This window comes from Pipistrellus hanaki (assembly GCF_964339955.1).
Source record: "Pipistrellus hanaki genome assembly, chromosome: 6".
In the NCBI taxonomy this organism is placed as follows: domain Eukaryota; kingdom Metazoa; phylum Chordata; class Mammalia; order Chiroptera; family Vespertilionidae; genus Pipistrellus; species Pipistrellus hanaki.
The window spans coordinates 27,958,889-27,979,453 of NC_140508.1; the positions used below are offsets into that span (position 1 = coordinate 27,958,889).

The 20,565-nt window shown below is 38.3% G+C and overlaps 1 protein-coding gene across 1 annotated transcript in view; it reads left to right on the plus strand.

Moving 5' to 3' along the window:
* The window catches only part of TMX4 (thioredoxin related transmembrane protein 4), a 30,301-nt gene extending 11,673 nt beyond the window's left edge, over positions 1-18,628 (plus strand). Inside the window, exons 3-8 of the mRNA XM_084888469.1 lie at positions 4,404-4,449; positions 5,935-6,063; positions 9,038-9,083; positions 12,921-13,022; positions 15,482-15,545; positions 16,995-18,628. Of these exons, the coding sequence (XP_084744595.1) occupies positions 4,404-4,449; positions 5,935-6,063; positions 9,038-9,083; positions 12,921-13,022; positions 15,482-15,545; positions 16,995-17,347 (740 nt within the window). The 3' untranslated portion in view covers positions 17,348-18,628. The remainder of the gene's footprint in view (positions 1-4,403; positions 4,450-5,934; positions 6,064-9,037; positions 9,084-12,920; positions 13,023-15,481; positions 15,546-16,994) is intronic.
* The last annotated feature ends 1,937 nt before the right edge of the window (positions 18,629-20,565 follow it).

Below are 20,565 nucleotides of genomic sequence, written 5' to 3' on the forward strand. Positions count from 1 at the left end.
GATCTTACCTGAATCAAATATTCCATTGTGAGTTCCAGAATGATGAATTTCTAATTCTGTTGTGACAGCTATATTTATTATATGTTAAATGGTGTAATTTTCAGAAGAAAGAGGAGGAGGCTAGAGGAATCTTTTAAATTCTTAAAAAATATACACAATTTATATTTGTAGTTTAAAAATAACTGTAAATAAAAGTTAAAGTTGGGTGTTTATGATTCTAGTTTCAAATGTGACTATTTTCAAACTTATTAGGCATTTTTTCCTACCTACATTTATTTTCTATTGTGTTCCTTTACAAGGATAAAAAGAAAGTAGGTTTGGAAATGCAGCTGTTATCTTTCTGTAATAATTGTGAGTTCAAAAAAGACCTTAGAGGGAGAGTAAAGGTGGGGAGGTAAGAGATCAACCAAAGGACTTGTCTGCATGCATATAAGCATAACAAATGGACACAGACAGTAGGGGATTGAGGGCCTGTGCTGGGGGTGGGAGTGGGTAGGGAGAGATCAATGGGGGGGAAAGGAGATGCATGTAATACTTTAAACAATAAAGAATTTAAAAAAGACAGAGTACTGAATTAGTAGTTACTTGAACAATAAAATTGACCATGTCTGTTAAGATCCTTGTGTTGGCAAACCCATATAGAGAGGTTTCTATTAAAAGCTGTTAGTCCTCAGGCGTCCATACACCTTTGTAATCATTGGAATCAAAGCCATTTTTGCACATCTGCTATTTAGAGATGGAAAATTATAGTTATTCGTTTATGGTTTTGGCTATTATAATGAATTATTCTGTTTAGAGATCAAATCATTATAATTACACTTTTGCTGTACACTTGTTTTCATCTTTTAGTAGTTTGATTTCAGAAGTCAGGTGTAAGTCTTATTCATTAGTGGGCATCAGACACATCTTTTGAGGAGTTTCTTGAAAACACAGCTGGCCTATATGTATTTCAGTCATTTGGTATACCTGCTGTGAACTCACAACATGATTTGAAATAAAAGAATTTAACAGCTTTGTGATGGATTCACAAATCTAAAATCTAATTGAATGTAGTCTTTTCATTTAAAATGTTGACTTATTTTTTTCTACTGTGGATTGATTTGTGCATTTTTTATAATGCAGTAACAGAAAATATGATAAAATATTTTAAAGACAAATTTATTATTGACTCATGCTATTTATGTGAATATAAGTAACATATATTTGAAGTACTTATCAAATAAGAAGGAACAAAAGGTCTTTGGTCTTATGTAGTATTCACTGGCAAGCCTCTTGGGTACTTGTTCCTATTTTTGGAAGCTATTTGAGTATTTACTTTATTTTTACAGAATCTAACGTCCGGGACCAACAGTGGAAAGTCATTGAAATATTACCATTTTCCTCACAGTTGAGCACTTTACTGGATATTTCTATGTACAGATTTATATTTGGTTATAGGTCTCTATTAGTATATTCTTTCATCAGGGCTGCTAGTAAGGGATAATTTCATTTCTTTTCTCTGCAAAATTTAAAAAGAAGGGAAAGGAAGAATTTTTGAAGTACGTATGAATAATTCTTTAGTTATTCCTGTAACTATTCCATTGGTATATTTAATAATAATTTTTTTTAGGATTTCAGAATTATAAAGACTGGGGATTATAAATACATTATATTTATACAGTTGAGCTGTAGAAGTCAAGAGAAGGACAGACCTTAGGTTAGACAACATTGCATTGCCTGTTTAATATCGCATAGACCAGATGATGTTTCAGTTGCTAACTTTGGGAAATTAAATTTAATAAGTATGAATATATTCTTGAATCTTCTGTTCCATGCAGATGAGATTAGTTGTCAAGATAGGAAAATAGCAGCTGCTCATAGAGCACCCATGGGTGATGGCTATTTCACTAGATTAGAGGTAAACCAGATCCCCACAACAGCCAAGAAGGAGTAAGCTTTGGGATCAAAACCATTAATTAATTTCAGAAGCCAGTTTAGTTTATTGCACTTCAGTTAGTGTTAATATTTTAATTTTATAACTATAATACTGACTTTTATTTATTGCCCACTTTATTTCAATCTTAAAGGTAAGGTTCGATCTACTTTTTGTTCATTGCTTTCCCTTTGCTTCTTTCTTTAGTGCTAATTAGTACTTAGTTAAACATTACTTCAGCTACTAAGTGTGTTAAGCGTTTTATATATTTCAGTTTCATAACAGTCCCAGAAAGAACAAACTGTTTCTCTCTGTATTCTTTAGAAAACTAAGGCTCAGAGAGGTTAAGTCACATGTCCAAGGTAAAACAGCTAATAAAAGGTGAAGGACAAGCTAGTAGCTATCCCCATTTTCTTCATCTAGAACTCAAGTAATTTCTGTTTGTTCTTTGGCCTATCAAAATATAGTTCCCTGTCATAATTTTCTCTCTAATCTTTTAACACTTCCTTTTCATTTGCTACATATGTTTAAGATAAAGTTGCTAATAAAAGATTTTTCTGCATTTTGGATTAATGCCTCTTTTAGGTTGCAATATAGTCTTCATTTTAAGATGGTAGTTGACACTTAGAGTAAAAAGGGCGGGCATGTAGGGATTTTTAAGCCCTTAGGATTACCAACACTTTTCCCCCTGGCAGTTTTGAATTGAAAATAAATGAAAAGATACCCATGTTTCCTGCTTGGGTGGAATTCCAAGCAGTGTTAGAGGTGAAAATGCCCTGGAGACAGAGGTGCTCATTAACAATCTCAGTTGACTTCTCAGGTCACTTGTGGTTTTGTTACTGCCAGTACAACCGTTACAAAAGATGTACAATGGTAAATGTATGTAGTATGTAGTAAATGTTTCTTTTTGTAACATTGACTTTTACTGCCTTCATAGTACTGTGTTTTCTTTTAAGTGCCATAGGGCTATTTTAGAGTCTGTGTGGTTTGATATGAGAAAGAAAAAAAAAGCAATTTCTTCTTTGGAAAGTCTCATCACTAATTAATATATTATTATGCTGAATAAAATTTAATTTATAAAATTGGTATAAGCAACTTTTGTGTGTTATTGAAAGTAAACCTTCAGCATTTCAAATCGCAAACAACCACGAAGATGTGACATTTGATCTACTTTATCTGAATAGATTTTGATTTTGTCCAAATTGTTCTTCAGTGGGAAAGTCAGAAGTGATGAGAAATGTGACAATGATGTCTCTGTCATTTCCCCATGCTGGCCAGGAACATCCTTTCCCTCTCCTTCTCTTAGCCTGGAGCAGACGTGCTCATTCTTGGTGCCCACGGAAATACTTTTGTTTGTAAACATGTAAAGAGCAGGGATTTGTCCTTTACTCCTAGTCTCCTTCAGGCTTTGGTTGCATGCCCCTTTCTTGATATCACCTATCTGTTTACAGTTATGATTGTAAGTATCAAGGTCTTTCCCTCTGCCACTAAATAGACTGTAAGCTCTGTGAGAACCAAGACTGGACATGTTTTTACTTATCTTAGTGTCTTGAGCAGCTATGACAGTCCCTGGAACAAAGAAGGTAATTAGTAAATATTTGCTGACTTACTAAGGGTTTTATTTGTCTTCACATAGCATAGCATTCGATGTCTAGTTAGTGTCCGGTAAAGATTTGCTTTACTGAAAATTTGAGAAAATCTGTTTAATGTACTGTCCTTGGACAGTACTTGCAAATTTTATAAATGTGCAAAGATTATACATGGTATTATTGTTTCAGATTCTTTATTATTTTAAAACCTACATCGGATCTAATAATACCTATAATTTATTGAATAAGTTCTTTATTATGTGCTAAGTACTTAATATACTGAGCTAGTCTAACTTCAGAACAATTCAGTTAGGCTTTAATATACCCATTTTCTAGATGAGGTCACTGAGACTAGAAAGGGTAAACAATTTAAGGTGAGAAAGGTTAAGTAATTTATCTAAGGTCATATATTGTAGTAACTACATGACTATAACCTGTTCTGTCAGCCACCATAAAATTCTAAGTGATGCACAAGCCAGAAAACTCTTATGTAACATCAGAATAAGCAAGCTGTATGTCACTGATTGGAAAGTAAATGGGTAAAAATTAAAATTTCAAGTAAAAAAATAAATAGTGTACGTGATAAATTCTGTGGTATAAAAGCAAGGTCATCTGGCCAGCATGGCTCAGTGGTAGTTGAGCATTGACCTATGAACCAGGAGGTCATGGTTCAATTCCTGGTCAGGGCACATGCCAAGGCTGCGGGCTCAAGCCCCAATGTGGGGCATGCAGGAAGCAGCCGATCATTATTTCTCATCATTAATGTTTCTATCTCTGTCTCCCTCTCCATTCCTCTCTGATATATACAAGCCAGCTTAGGCTGCTTGTTCTTAAAAATTAAGTTAGATGCTTGGCTTAGTGGGAGTTTGACTTGTAACTTTATTTGTTTATTCTTCTTGTAGGTTTGAGTGGCCGCTTCTTTGTCACCACTCTCCCAACATTTTTTCAGTAAGTTGAAATATTTATCTGGAATGGTAAATATTATAAATCCATAGATGTGTACCAAGAATTCTAAGTTGTTTTCCATAACCTTTACACATTTAGCTTAACATTTGGAAGAGAAAGACAGCTCTGTGGGAATGATAGCTATTAGCAGCTGATTGGGGGTGGAGGGGTCAAAGAAGATCTTTCTGATGACATAAAAGGTGGGATGATTCTTAAAGGATAAGTCAGAATTGGTTAAATAAACACGGTAGAGAAGGCCTTTCCAGATAGAGATGCCATGGAAAAGCCCAGAAGAAAATGTGCTACCTTCTGAGAACTGTAATGAGTTCTGTATGGCTGGCCCAGAGGGCATATTTGGATCATCCTGGGTGATTGAAGTTAGGGAGGCTCAGGTAGTGAGAGGGGGAAGAGAAAGGAAGGGATGGGTTCTGGAGATGCTTAGGAGGTGGGATCATTGGGACTTGATGACCAATTAGCCATAAGGAAGGAAAACCTGAGATGACTACCAATAGGCCATGTGTCTCTAGTAACAGCTATTGAGGAGCTATTAGCATAAGATGAGGTTTGGAGGATAGAGGCCAAGATGGGGAAGATAGTGTGAAGTGACTATGCTAATTTCAAATAGAAAAGTTTAGGTGATAGTCTGATTTGAGGATCTAAAGCTCAAAAGAAAGATTTAGACTGGAGATACATATCGGGAATTTCTCAGAATCAAGATAAGAGTTAAAATATATTTAGAGAGAATGTATGCAACAGGAATAGAAGTAGGTCATGGATAAAACTTGGGGTTGACTAGCCTTAGGGCAGGGAGTAAGGAACAAAGAGGAGTGGTCTGAATAGGAGGAAGAAGTCCTGAGAGCTCAAAAGCCAAGGGAGAGAGGGAGGGAGGCGTGCTCAGTAGTGGGGAGGGCCAGTGCCAGGTGGACTCTCCCCCATATGAACAGTTTCCATGGACTCATGAAGCATAACCCTAAGTCGCTCGGATTGTGAATGAGTAATATCTGAGGAGCAAGTGGTGAGTGTAGACTCTGCTCTTAGGAAGCTTGACTGGGGAGAAAGCAGGAGCTGGGAAGCCTGAAGGGGTATGTGAAAGGGAGGTGTTTTGTTCATTTTCAAGGAGGGACTTAAATGACAAAAGTTGGAAATGTAGATACAGTTTTTAAAACTTAATAACATCTGCTGTTTTGCTGTTATAAGAGAAACATTGAAATACTTGGTGGCAAAAATAATAAAAAGTAACTTGGCAAGAACTTTGTTTATGCTCGTGAATTTTGCAGTGATAAATTAGAATGCTTTCTCAATTTCTCATTTGTAATAGATTAATACTTATGCGTGCTTTCGTATTTATACCTAGTTATAATTTTTTCTTTATTTAAGCCAAGTTAACATTCAGAGTAGTTCATATGTAAAACCAATAGTTATTTTGATTATTTGCAACACTTGTGATTTTAATTTCTTGGTTTTCTATTTGTTTTTTATAATTTATAGTGCAAAGGATGGGATATTCCGTCGTTACCGTGGCTCAGGAATCTACGAAGAACTGCAGAATTATATCTTAGAGAAGAAGTGGCAATCAGTTGAGCCTCTGACTGGCTGGAAATACCCGGCTTCTTTAACGTAACTAGCAATTTTATTTAATGGAGTCTTATTAATGACACAAGCGGCATCAAATGAACAGTTCATAGACCTTGAAAGTCTACGTTTTTCTTCATATTCACTTCTGATTACCCAGGCTACATATGACCATGCTTAGACCATGTTGTGTTTTGGGTTTTATGGCCCACAGGTGTTACAGTTAGTTGTTAGTATACTGGGGAGTAATTGTCCAGTTTCAGGTGGGTTGCAGAAAGTCACCCCTAACTTTTTCACTAAGCATGCCAACTGTTTTCTCTGTCTTTAAAAAAAAAAATTAATTTATTGATTTTTCACAGAGATAAAGGGAGAGGGATAGAGAATAAGAAACATCAATGAGAGAGAAACACCCATCAGCTCCTCCTGCACACCCCCCTACTGGGGATGTGCCCAAAACCAATATACATGCCCTTGACGAATGAATCTAGGACCCCTCAGTCCGCAGGCCAATGCTCTATCTATTGAGCCAAACCGGTCAGGGCCAACTATTTTCTCTTTACAAAATATGGTATTGAACATAGTTACCATTCTTTCTTCCTTTTAAAATATTGATAAGCTATGGGAGTTACTCTTTCTTGAATTACAGTTTATGAAGGAATTACTCTTGTATCAATGTGGAAAATAAAACTGATGGTGTCTAACTGCCTAGCAGAATATTACTGGGTAACTTACGGCCATGAGGGCGAACTGCATAATAATTGGTGAGATAGATAGGGCAAATCTATAATAACTTTTCCCATAGTTTGTTTTAATTTTGAATGAGTTATCATATTTGTAATTAATTTTGTTAGTATATACAAGTATAAGGAATATCCCTGCTGAAAAAAAGATTAAATGATGTAATATTTCAGAAATACATCACATAAATAGCACTTAAATAATACTCAGGAGATACGTTTCTTAGTCTGCCATAAAAGCAGCTTTTCATTCTACCAGTATTGGAGATAAGTTTATGCCAGATACTGTTCCAGGTGCTAGATATTCAAAAGTGAAAAAGATGGGCATGCACCTCTGTTCCCCTCAGGCAACTGAAAGTAAAACACAGTGAGAAAAAAACATGGATATAAAGAATCTTAGGCTGTTTAAAACAAAACAAACAAACAAAAACAACTTTTACTAAGGCAAGGAATCACTGTGGGGCAGGGACCTCTGCTGGATGAGAGACTAGGAGAGGTCGCTCAGAGGGGAGGACTAGAGTGACACCTGAAGGACAGAACAACCGAGTTGGGTGAAGAGCAAGGGAGGAGCATTCCCAGGAACGAACGGGTGTGACATGGTGCTAGGCCCCAATTTGGAAGAGCGTGGTATGCTGAGAGCAGAAAGGTGCCGGGGTCAAGATGGTGACTGGTGGGGAGAGTAGTTACATACACATAAGCCGAGAAAGAGCAGGCAGAAGCCAGCTCTTGCAGGCCTTTGACCGCATTGAGGAACCTGGATGCTATCAGTGCATGCAATGACAAGGTGGCTCTTCAGAGAAGAGACTGGGGAGGGCAAGAATGGATGAGGTCAGACAGCTAGGAGGCTGTTGCCCTGTCTAGCCTAAGGATGGTGCTTAGCAGGGTGGCAACAGTGGGATGGAGAGAATGGGTGGATTTAAAATACTTTGCAGGTAGACTTGGCGAAGGTGAAAGAGAGGAATGATTCACAAAATATCTCTTGGGTTTCTGGTTTGAATCTTATTGGTTTGAGCAAGAGAAAAGCAAGAGTTCAGTGTTAACTGTGTTAAGTTTGAGATGCAGGTTTCTTTGTAGAGCTGTCAAGTTGGATGTATGGAGATGGGTCCTTGGAGAATTCAGGAGCATAAATACAAAACATACAGATGGTATTTAAAGCCTTGCTTGGGAGGGAGGCGATCACCTAAAGAGGGAAGAGTGATTGGGACCTAGCCACAAGACACCCACAGAAGTTTGATCGAGAAGGAGTCAGCAAAAGGAGTTAAGAAACTAAAAATGAGTGCCAGTGAGTCAGGAGGACAAGCAGGGTATGTTGTTTCCTGGAAGCCAAGTAAATTAGGTGCTCAAGAGTGTAGAGTAGGCACTGTATCCTGTGTTACCAAGACTTGAAAGAAGATAAAATCTGAGACATGGACGTTGAATGAAGCAATTGCAGGGTCATTGTGGCTTTCACAACTAGTGATACTGCAGTAGTGAGGGCAGGAGCAGATTTGAATGGGTTAAAGGTACAGTAAGGAGGAAGAAACAGCAAGTGTGGACTACTCCTTGGAAAAGAGAAGCTGGAGGGTCCAAGGATGCTCTTTATAAAAGATGGAGAGGGCAGAGCATGTTTTCAGGCAGATGAGAATGACCCAGCAGAAAGGAAGAAATTGCTAATGCAGGCCGAGGGGCCGACAGAAAGAGCCAAGACAGTACTCAGCCAAAGGGGTGGGATGCAAGGCCCCCGAGGAGGAATTAGACTGCGGGAGGGCAGAAGACTTTCTCTGTGGAAACAAGAGAAGGTGCATGCAGGGGAACGCCAGGCTCAGATTGGGTGGTGAGAAGATAAGAGAGATCACATAATGGCTTCTGGTTTCGCAGTGACATGTGAGGAGTGTGTGTGAGCTGAGAGTGCCCTGGGAGAGGAGGGTGGAAGGGTGTGAAGAAAGGGAAAAGCACAGGAGCTGCCCTGTCGGGTAGAGCCTGACAGTGCAGTACTGAGGCACAAACAGGTTTGTAACTGGAGGGAGAACAGCCAGCTGATTTTCCCCAGAGACAGGCAGCTGCCCACAGTTGGGGTTTTGCCAGGTGTGTACAGTGAAGGGAGAAGGGGCCAGGGGATTTGAATGTATTTACAGCAGTGACTGAAATGGTGGCTGTGGAGCTGAAGCTCTATACGAACACAAGTAAATCCAGGAGAGAGGGCAATGTATTGCAGAGAATGGAAGGGCAGATCCTTGTGACCTGAGTTTTTGTTTTTTTCATAGTATGCATCACCAATGGTTCTCCTTCTCTCTATTTTTTAGGATGTCTGGAATGGCTGGCCTTTTTAGCATCTCTGGCAAGATATGGGTAAGTAATTTTAAATATACCCTTTGTGATTATCTTTGCAGAGGGTTTTTAAAGAGTAAGAATATAATTTTTAAATCATAGGAAAATAAACATTGTGAATACTTTTATAATTTCACTTTTCTTGTTTAGCCATACAACTACTGTCACAAGAATCCCCAATGGAACTGTCTTTGTGTAGAAAGGCATAAATTGAACAATGACACAGTTGTGTCAAAGTCATACTTTCTTAGATCAGAGTTGAATCTCTTTATTAAAGGTGAATCAGGCTTATGTGGTTTTACTTCATTTTAGATTCCCATTGTCATAATCTCCTGTAGATGGAAGAGTAAGCCCGAAAGTGAATTTGTATGCCAGCAATCAGCAAACTATAGCTTGTGGGCTAGCCACCTGTTTTTGAAACATAGCCATGTTCATTCATTACATGGTGCTTTCACTCTACAGTGGGAAAGTTGAGTAGCTGTGAAAGAGACCATGTGGCTTAATAAGACCACAAGCCTAAAATATTTGCTCTCTGCCCCTTCAGGAAAAAGTTTTGACACTCTTGCTATATGTGATTGTGTCATTTCACTGTCATTTCAGTGAATTCAAACTATTATTTAGTTAAAACTTTGGGCAATTATGTAATTTTGAATGTGTCACAAAACCTTGTGCTCCCCTTTATGTGTAGAGTGAGCTAAATCCTGCCAGATTTAGCACAATTGCTCTGGAATTATATATATTCTTAAAGTATTCTAAGTCTTCAAAGTGAGTTCCTATATTTGTCTTTCTAAGCTTTGTGTAGATCACGGTGTCATTTTTAGAACTTAATATTCAAGGAGCTCAAGAAGACTCTCTGTTTCTCATGCACATCGAGATATGTTGAGGGCAGCATCTGATCTCAGCTGGAGTACTTCAGGTCCCAGAGGGAGTGCTGGCCTCCTTAGGAAAGGAGGGCTCTGCTCTGATCTGTGAATGTGTTGTCCTGGCTCCATTGCTTAAATTCATCTGGCCACTGGTTGGAATGTTTTTATGTATTTTACTTCTAATGGTATCTTCATTCAGTCTTTTTACTCAAAACTGTATGTAACCCAAAATTGGCTCTAAATCAGTCATCAATAATAAGATGTTAGACCCATCAGGCAACAAAACTATTTTAAGGAAACAGTAGAATGCTTCCTAGTAATGAACATATACAAGAATCATCAGTATTTTCCTTAGGTGAAAACTGTCATTGTCTGGCAGTTATAGAAACAGAAACACAGAAATTTGAACCTGAATTTGATAAATTTTAATCACTAATTCTCTGGAAACATCCTATATAATAAAAGCCTAATATGCTAAGTGCCCATTCACCTAGTCGGCTGTTCAACCAATCAAAGCATAATATGCTGATGATATGCTAAGGGTGCTTAACTGCTCACTATGATGTGCACTCACCACCAGGGGGCAGTCAACTGTTTGACCACTTGCTATGACATGCACTGACCACCAGGGGGCAGATGCGCCAACTAGTAGGTTAGCTTGCTGTTGGGGTCTGGCCTATTGGGACTGGGCAAGATCGGTGGACATGCCTGGAGCTCTCCTGTGTCCCTCCAGCCCTGATCATGAACCAGTGGGGTCCCTCGGCCTGGCCTGCATCCTCTCACAATCTGGGACCCCTCAGGGGACATTGGAGAGCCAGTTTTGGTCCAGTCCTGCAGGCCAGGCCAAGAGACCCCACTGGTGCATGAATTTGTGCACTGGGTTCTAGTAAATATATATATAAAAACTTCAAGTAACTAGAACCAAGTACCTTAACACTCAGGTGTTCTAAAACCATTGTGGTGTCAGATGAACAGATAAAGGTTTATGTCTGCAGCTGTGAAAACAAAACTTGATTAATGAGATTTTAGTAGTAATCACCTATAAGACCACATTCTACCAGTGCTCTGTCAGGATTTATCTAAGAAGCTCACATAAATCCTCCAAAGTATCATCAGGTAGAAGAACACTGAAGTGGAGCTCTGAAGTGGAGCTTATTAAAATAAGCAGGTATTTTGGATGTGCTAAGAAATGTGTGACTCAGAATGCAGTGACATGACACAAAGGCAGATGATTTACTGCATTCTAGAAAATAGAAAGGTTCTGAGGGTTACTTTAATAATTTATTTTGCAGAAAGGGCATATGATGCTGTCTAGAAGGATTTATAACTGCACATTACTCATTCCAACCATATGAGTAAGGCAAATGGGCCGATATTTTTTATAGAGCAAGTTCCTGAATACTTATGTCCATAGGTCAGCTCAAAGGCAGACTGGCTTTCTCTATCTTCTAATGCTTTGGCACATTTCAGGGATTAATCCTGATCACCTCATTGAATCACCAAGCAAAGCATTAACTATGTTAAGTACAGAGAGTTTTTTAAAGTAGGAACCTGTGTAGTATTTAGAACTTCCATTGAAAAGGATTTGACTAAAACAACATTTGAAATCCCAATACTTCTTTTGCCTGCTGGATTCCAGAATGCTGGATTATTCTCAATAAACAATTGCCTTGGCTGAAGACAGAATAATGATCAGTGTATACAACAGAGTTATAGATGACAGTGTTACAAATTCAGATTATTTGCATTTGCTATGAATAGTTTAAAGATTGCCAGTACATTTAAATTAACAAATATTTTTTTATAAGGATCAGTGTTTAAAGTACTTGATGAGTCTTTATATCTGTCTCTTCAGCTGAATAAGAGATTGGATGGAAGAGATCTCAGATTATTCTAGATTAATTGAACAAACTTTTTTGTTTATTGATCATTCAGATTTAAGCCAAAGTAAAGTATATTATTTTATTGTGTTGACATTTATAAGCTGAGAAACATAGCTGAGTAATTTAGATTTTGAGAAATACTGCATTAAAATGGAAACTTGGACTCGTTTCTAGATGTTCTAGGCAAGTCATTCACTTGTTATCTCTGCCGGCTGATGACATTTAGCTTGGAAACATTTTACTGTGTGCCCAGTACATTGTGAATGGCTGTTCTTGAAGCTGTAATGGCCTGAAACCTATAATCACTAAATCTTCATGAGGAAGCATGGCTCCTGCAAGTCCCCATCTAAGTAGGCATTGATTCCAAACTACCAGTTCATTTCTGTAATTGCTGTGTGATTTTAGCATGGAAATAATTTCCACTTCAGATTGTATCTCTTTCTCTCTCTCTTGCTCTCTCTCTTTTTACTATTGGGTATTAAACAGAGTTCTGGGGAATAGTAAAAATAAAGGATGTGCACTCTCTACTCAAAGCCTCATGAAATCTCATTTCCTCATAATGAATGAACTGAAAAGACCTTCTTCTTCTAATATTACATTTTAGGTTTTATGGTGATTTAGAAATGTTGCTAAGGATGGGTAGAGGTAGAGAAATGAGAGTCTGACTAGAAGGAGGAAGTATGGATACATTTAAAATGAATGTTTTCTAAGTATTTAGTTCTACTTAACAATTGATCAAGGCCCAAGAAGTTTAATTTTTATGGATTCCATATTACAAGTAAATATTGAGGTATATATTATTATTAGCAGAGAGTGACCAAAAAATCTATCATTGTAGAAGATGGGACTAGAAAAACAATTCTATCAGAGTTCTATCAGATCATGAACCCCAAAGAACAATAACTCTTACAAAATATAACTTGAGCATACTCTCAGATTCCTGATATTGTAAAGCTTGACTTGTTCTAAGGAATCGCATATGCATAAACCACCGGATGATCTTTGTGGGAGCTCCTCTCTGTGGAAACAGTTTGCAGACTTGAATTATAGCTGGAAAGATAGATTTAAACATTTTTTGTCCTAATTATAAATAATTTTTCTTTTGATTACAGCATCTTCACAACTATTTCACAGTGACCCTTGGAATGCCTGCTTGGTGTTCTTATGTCATTTTCGTCTTAGCCACCTTGATTTTTGGCCTTCTCATGGGTCTGGTAAGAGATAATGCCAATCTTTTTTCCTGTCCTTAAAGCCTAATAGGTTTCATGCAAAACTGCAAAGCAGCCAATAGAAAAAAACAATACATAAACAAACATTATTTTGTGTGTAATCTAAGCAGTTAAATAGCATTTACTTGTTTGATACTGCTTTCAATGCTAATTTGAGAAATAATGAAAAATTCATTAAATCAATATCTTTTAATTCTATCCTTTATATTTTCTGAAGATGTGTGCTGCCAAAATATAGGCAGTGATAAAAGGAAAAGTTGAGACCATACTTGAATTGATAGTTTGCAAGACAATCCCATCAGCGGTGATTTCACACATTGCCTACGTGGTTAGAACTCTGTGGTGATAAAGCCAACGCTGTGGATTTGTTCCTCTAGTGAACAAGATTTTTTTCTTGTTCACATCCTCCAATTAAACCTCTAATCCCGGCCAGGCCAGCTGCTTACACATACACTCTCTTCTTTCCGAGGTGGATTTTATAAGATAATGTTGATAAAAAAAAAAACCACAGTCAATATTGTGAGAGAAAAAAAATCAGATGCAAAGCACATCTAGTGCTTACATATTTAGTAGGTATCTGTGCATTTTCTCCCTAGATGTTTTAAGTTAGAGCTGGATTAACAAATTTATTTATCTATATAGGCAACTGTAAGTATTGTGGCATGCTTTATTCTTTGATATAATTTGTTAATTTTTCTCTTTACATACATTTGATCAATTTGATTGAGCTTTAAGCTAATAAATTCTTGCCTGGACCGGTTTGGCTCAATGGTTAGAGCATCGGCTTGGGGACTGAAGGGTCCCGGGTTCGATTCCGGTCAAGGGCATGTACCTTGGTTGCGGGCATATCCCCAGTAGGGGGTGTGCAAGAGGCAGCTGATCGATGACTCTCTCTCGTCGATGTTTCTAACTCTCTATCTCTCTCCCTTCCTCTCTGTACAAAATCAATAAAATATATTAAAAATAAATAAATAAATAAATAAATAAATTCTTAAAAGCCCTTACAATATGTATGAACCACATAGCTCCTAACTACTTTATGATAGGAATAAGTGATGATTACTAAAAATGTATATAAAAAGATTTGACTAAATGTTAACTCACGGGCGGGGGTAGAACTTAGATATGTCATTCATTAGGTTCTAGGTGTGTTCCATTCTGTTGCCCTAATCATACTGTTATTAAGGTGCCCCTAATGCTCTGGCCTAAACGGATTTGACTCTGGTCATAAATTTGACCTTCGATGTAAATGTACTTCTCCCATCTACCCTCTAGTCCTAGATTTTTCTGGTAGTATATTCTGGAGCCACAGGAGCATGAGGTTCTTGTAGAGTAATAATATGAGATCCCTGAAGACTTAGGTAGAGCTATGGAGAATGTAGGTTGAATGTGAGCCTAATGCAAGACCATGGAAAGTCTTCTCAGCATGAAGTTGTAGAGTTTTATCTTTGAGGTTGACTTTTACACCCAAGAAGTCATGTCAGATGTGCCTATGTCCTAAGTTCATTTGGAAACAGATTTAAATAATCAGTGAAGGAAGGTTATTAGAGGCTTGACCCAAAGAAAGAAGGGAATTGATTCAAGACTGTTGAATCGATTAAGTGACATAGGATGTTATTCCTTTATAAGAAGGTGGGTCTCTTCAGACTGGCATTCAGAGCTTTCTCTGGACCTAAGCTCCCCCATGACTCAATTTGGTATAGCTCAAAGGAGCTAGACCTCTGCTGCCACCCAGCTCTTCCTGACTATGCCCAGGGCCTTAGAAGTGCCTTCTTCAAATGCATCATTCTTGATCCTTCCCAATGGTTGTAATCTCTGTATCTCTTAAGTATCTATCAAAGTGCTTTGTTAATTTTTCTTATGAAGCTCAATTGTTCTATATTGATTTATAATTAAACTGCCATTTTTTCTCTTTTTGAATCTTGCCCCAGATGTTAACGAACCAAATATTGATTAAATTAATAAATGAAAATATAGGTGGTAATAATTCTGAACAAAATGTGGGATACTCATTTGACATTTATAAAATTGAGTCAAAAGGACCATGACTTTGAGTTCTTTAAAATTTTAGGATACCTTTAAGATACTGGTGTAGGAAGTATTATTACTGTTTATGGTGAAGGGGAGCCCACGTACAGACCAGTTCGGTTTTTCCAGAAGAAAGTTTTTTTAAAAAGGGCAGTTTAAACTTGGCTGATAGTGTCTATTTTCTTATACCCACTTGATTCATCTATTTTTAGTGGGCTCTCTTAGGCATTTGCCTTTGTGACCCCTGTTCTCAAATATTAGCATTTCCCTATACTGTATCACATTTAAATAAATAGGAAATTCTTACATATAGCCTTTTCTGTTTTGAGGACTTTTAGAAACAAGACTTAATTTTAAGATTCTTTGGAAATAAATGTCCTACCTACTCACTATAAAATAACATTTTCCCCCTCCAGGTTTTGGTATTAATATCAGATTGTTTCTGTTTGCCATTTCCAAGGCATGAATCTGAACATTCCGGTAAGTGTGATAAACTCATGTTAATAAGAGTGTTTTTGGAATTCTGTGTTGTGCCCTTTCCTGCTCAGATAGGTTGTGGATTTCCCCTTGATTTGCTAGGTTACCAAACCACCACCACTAAATTCCTTAAAATACGTTCTCTATGTAGACTTGAACAAAATTATCTTTTCTCTCTCTTAAATTAAGGAATTTTTCATCTTGGTAATTTATTTTTCCCTTTAAGTGTTTGCCCTTCATTAATCAATTGACACCCTTTTCTTCATTCAAACTGCAATGAAAAGGGAGGAGGGGGATTCACATTTATTAGGACTTTATTGTGTGCCTGTAACTATTCTAAGTGCTTTGAAAGAAGTCTTCCTGCCTGGCCGGTGTTGTTCATTGGTGAGTGTCTATCTATGAACCAGGAAGTCATGGTTCCATTCCCAATGGTCAGGGCACATGCCTGGGTTGCAGGCTAAATACCCAGTAGGGGTTGTGCAGGAGGCAGCCAATTGATGATTTCTTTCATCCTTGATATTTCTGTATCTCCCTCTCCCTTCCTCTCTCTGAAATCAATTAAAATTATTTTAATTACAAAAAATAAGTTTTCCCAAATCTTTGTACTATTTCACCGTGTTTCTGAGATCAAATAGCCTGGATTTGCATATTTTAAATTCTATTTTTGAAACTTTGCCTAAAGACTTTTATGAGAATTTGTTGAATTTTATGTTGGAGTTTAAATAAGCTATATTTCTTTTTAATTTTTGAAGTTTTCAATGCTTTGGGACTGCCATAGATAAAGTCCTGTGCTATGAGATGGATATGCTATGAGAAATGCATCATTAGGTGTGATTTGGTCTTTTCTGCAACATCACAGAGTGCACATGCACACACATAGATGGTGCAGTCTTACTTTACACAGCTGGCGGCAGAGCAGGCATTTATCCCAGCATCTCCATCGGCACGTGAGAATTACCTTGCTCTGCTACAGGACTACTACAATAGGAATTTTTTAGTCCCATTATATTCTTAGGGGACTGCTGTGGAATATGCAGTATGTCCTTGATTGAGACGTTGTAATGCCGCACATGACAATAGTTAGAAGGTATATTAAATTCCTTAGAATTTTTAGAAGTAACAGAAAGCCAATTTAAAGCAATTTGGGGGAAAAGAAAATGTATTTAACACACTCTGATTGGCTCAGCTTGTCATATGGTGAAGAAGTTACCATGGCTAGTGAGTGGGCCACTGAGCCAGATTCTACAAGGTACAAAATACAAAGCCTGAGGGAACCTTTGCCTTCCTGGGCTGGGCTAAGACGCCAACCAGAGATCTGTCCTGGGTAATAATAGCTTCAAGGTGGAGAAATCTGTCATGTGCCCCTTTCTTTATTTCACAGCCAAACATAGTTATTGATTGCTGATTGATCATTGTTTATTCAGAGGCCGTTCCCCTCTCTTCCCTCCACAGAGCAGAGTCGGAAGTCAGAGGAGGCTCATAGGGCTGAACGGTTGCTGGATGCAGAGGACGAAAAAGATGACTCAAATGAAGAAGAAAACAAGGACAGCCTTGTAGACGACGAGGAAGAGAAAGAAGACTTTGGTGATGAGGACGAACCAGAGGAAGACGAGGAGGAGGACAACCTGGCTGCTGGTGCGGATGAGGAGACGACTGATACCCAGGACCAGGGGCCCCTGAGGGAACCCCTGGAGGACAGAGAACCCACTAAGCCTGAGGAACATGCCCCTGGGCAGCCTCGTCCATCTGACACGGAAGACACATTGAGGCAGCGCAAAAGTCAGCACGCTGATAAGGGACCTTAGGCTCACAGACTGTATCCAAGAACATAGGAGAAAGGAGTGTGCTGCTTCCCTGTGTCTGCAGTCTAAACCAAAATCCTCATTGTTTCTTGAGCAAGCTTCTCTTAAAAAGCCATCTTAGTCATGTAGTCTCGGCATTAAGCCCAACGTGTATTAATGAGTATCATTCACGCATGACAATCAGGATGTGTGGTCTTAGGATATGCTTGGGGGTTGGGGATGGGCACACGTGCATCTACTTGGGGCGAGAGAGTTTTGACCAGAGGTAGGGATGCCCAGCCCTCGTGAGGACTGTTCATTGACAGGGCCGCAGGCCCCATAAAGTGAAAGCAAAGCAGCTGAGCAACCTCGTGTGTAGCAGGAGTCTTGCTTCTCCTTGTGTTAAGAAGTTACTTTTGTCAAACTATAACAAACATCAGGCACCATAGTACTGGGCCCCTTTTTTTAGAGAAATGGAGAGGGCCCTGGATTATTGTGGAAAAGAGCTTGGCACTTGTCTTGACTCTAAATCTCCATTGTTATGTCTTATTTCTTACCTGTCCCATTTCCAGCTCTCCTGCCGGGGCCTGCAGGCTCCCCACACTTCACATTGCTTCCTAGTGAGAGGGCCAGATAGCAGCCAGGCTGACATCAGCTGCGTTTAGAGGACTTAAGGGTTTAGGTAATCAAAAACCGCAGCTCAGGAAGCTGACTGCCAAGCAGCTCCAATGCAGCATTGTAACCTTTGGGGATTCAAAAAGCAGTAGGGATTTTACAGGAGACATTTCCCCCCCCCCCCCAAAATGTAGTAATTTTTTTTCCAAAAAGTCCCCTCAGCAATATTCTTTCCCAACCTGGAAGCCAGTACAAGGTAGTCTTGTGAAGAAAACTTGAATACTGTGTTGTTTTGTTTTCATCTCAAGGGGTTCCCTGGCCTTGAACCACTTCAATAATAATATTTCTGGTTCTCCTTCTGTGATGTGCTTTTGGTGAAGGAATTAATGAAAGTGAATATCTGGAAATGAAAGATTTGGTTTCATTTCCTTCTTTCTTAATCTTGTAAAGAATTTTATCCCTGTAAATCTCTCAGTGCTTAATCTACTAAAAGTACCCAGGAGGCCCAGTTTCTTTTTAAAAAATCCATCCATCTACTTCTGTCTTACCTCTGATTTATGTTTTAGAGTAAATTCATAAAATTAGATTCCAAGCTTATGAAAGATGACTAAAGTTGATTCTACACCCCTTGAGTCCAGACAGAATAATAAGTAGTGCAGGCTTATGAAATGTAAAAGTTTCTGTCATTTTAAAAAAGAAATATGCAGTGTACTCTTATCTGGCTGTTTAGATAACCCTTTTCTTCCATTAACTTTGAACACGGGATCACTGGTGGGAGGGAGCGGTTCTGAAACTTGCTCTCTTTCTGTGCTTGAATGAGCCTGTTGCAAACTCACACAAAGGGTTTTTATTCTGCCAGAATCTAATTTTTAGAGATGGTTATTTTTCATCTTCCCAATTCATTTACCTGACAGCCTCATCCTGCAGCGTGCGAGTCACCAGATTTTTGCCCTAGCCGGTTTGGTTCAGTGGATAGAGTGTCAGCCCACAGACTGAAGGGTCACAGGTTCAATTTTGGTCAAGGGCCTGTACCTCAGTTGTAGGCTTCCTAGACAGGGCTCTTGTGGGAGGCAGCCAATGGATGTGTCTCTCACATGGATGTGTTTCTCTGTCTTTTCCCCTCCCCACTTTCTTTAAAAATCAATAGAAAGATATTTTCAGGTGAGGATTACCCCAAAAAATAAGAGTCACCAGCTTTTGGCGGCTGTGAAGCTGGGAGATCCTGACCACACCAAGGTCATCGGATCTCATTGTCCTCCCAGCCCTTCAACCCTCTCCCAAAGACCCTCATAAAATGGTTTGACAACCCTCTCCACCCCTCAAAACAAGAGTCACCAATAATAGTTTTTCTCTTCAGACAGCAACACGACCTCAAGTTAGAGGCCACCAGATAACTGAGGGGCTAGGAAAATCTTGAATTTGCTCATCTTCTTTCCTTCCTTAAGGCAGGTCTCTGACACATCTTATCCCAGAGTGCTGTTGATCTGATGGTTGCGGCTCCATCTCCCTGATCCCGGAAAGCTTTTCTGGATCATTGCTGAGCTGGGCATGCCCTCCCGGCTCTGGATTTCTTTCTCTTATAATCAGCTGAATTGAGTTTTCAAAGATCATTAAGCTCAAGTTCAGAGCTACAGACTAAGAAAGGATTCAGTTTGGCTTTTCTGTACCAGGTATAAGCTCCCCTCCTTTGTAATACAATCATTTATTTTTAAAGTGGAATATTTGATAGAGGGGAGGGAATGAAGAAATCTACTTTGACTTTTTAGAAATGTAAGACCAATTTCCAGTTGTACCCCAAATAGTGGTGTGTGTGTGTGTATGTGTGTGTGTGTGTGTATTTTTTTTAATTTTTATTTTTTATTTTATTTTATTTTTCTTTCTCTGCAATACTTTAAAAAACTGGAATGAGCAAAGAAAAGCATCTTGGGGAAGAAAATTCATTAGAAGTTTAAAAGTCTGGCTATAAGAATCATTTCTTTCCTGCTTTTCTTGTTTTTTTTTTTTGTTTTTTGTTTTTTTTTTCCATTTCTTTCCACCTGAGGCCTTTAGGTTGTTTTCAGTATGACTGAATGTAAAACTAAAGGAAAAAAGTCAAAACTAAAATAATTTGAAATTAACATTTCAATAGGATTTTAAGAATATTATATTTATTCCAGGAGCCAAGTGCATGGAAACATGATTTTCATTTAGAAAGTAAACATTAACCTTGCTTTCCTATATTGTAATATCACTTATTTACTTATACAATAGTATTTTGTATAAATCAAAATTAGGTGAATTAAAAGTAACTGAGTAGTTGAAGCAGGTGCCTTTTCATCAATGAGGCACCTTCTATCTACCTTTTTCTTAGTTTCATTTATTACATATCTTGCTAGGTCTGTTGCACTACCCAACCTGCTTAGCGATCTTATATTGAGGTAGCAAACAAGCATTGACCAGGTTGGCTTTTGACACTGGAGAAAGCCACGTTTTTATTTATTTATGGCCCAAACTCATTGATAGCTCTGGAGTTGCTACATGATTTGGATATATGGAAGCCTGCAGAGCCTGCATCCTGTAACTTAGGCGTAGATAATAAAAATGTCTTTCAGGGCAAGTACTTACTGTATTACTGAATCAAGAGTGAA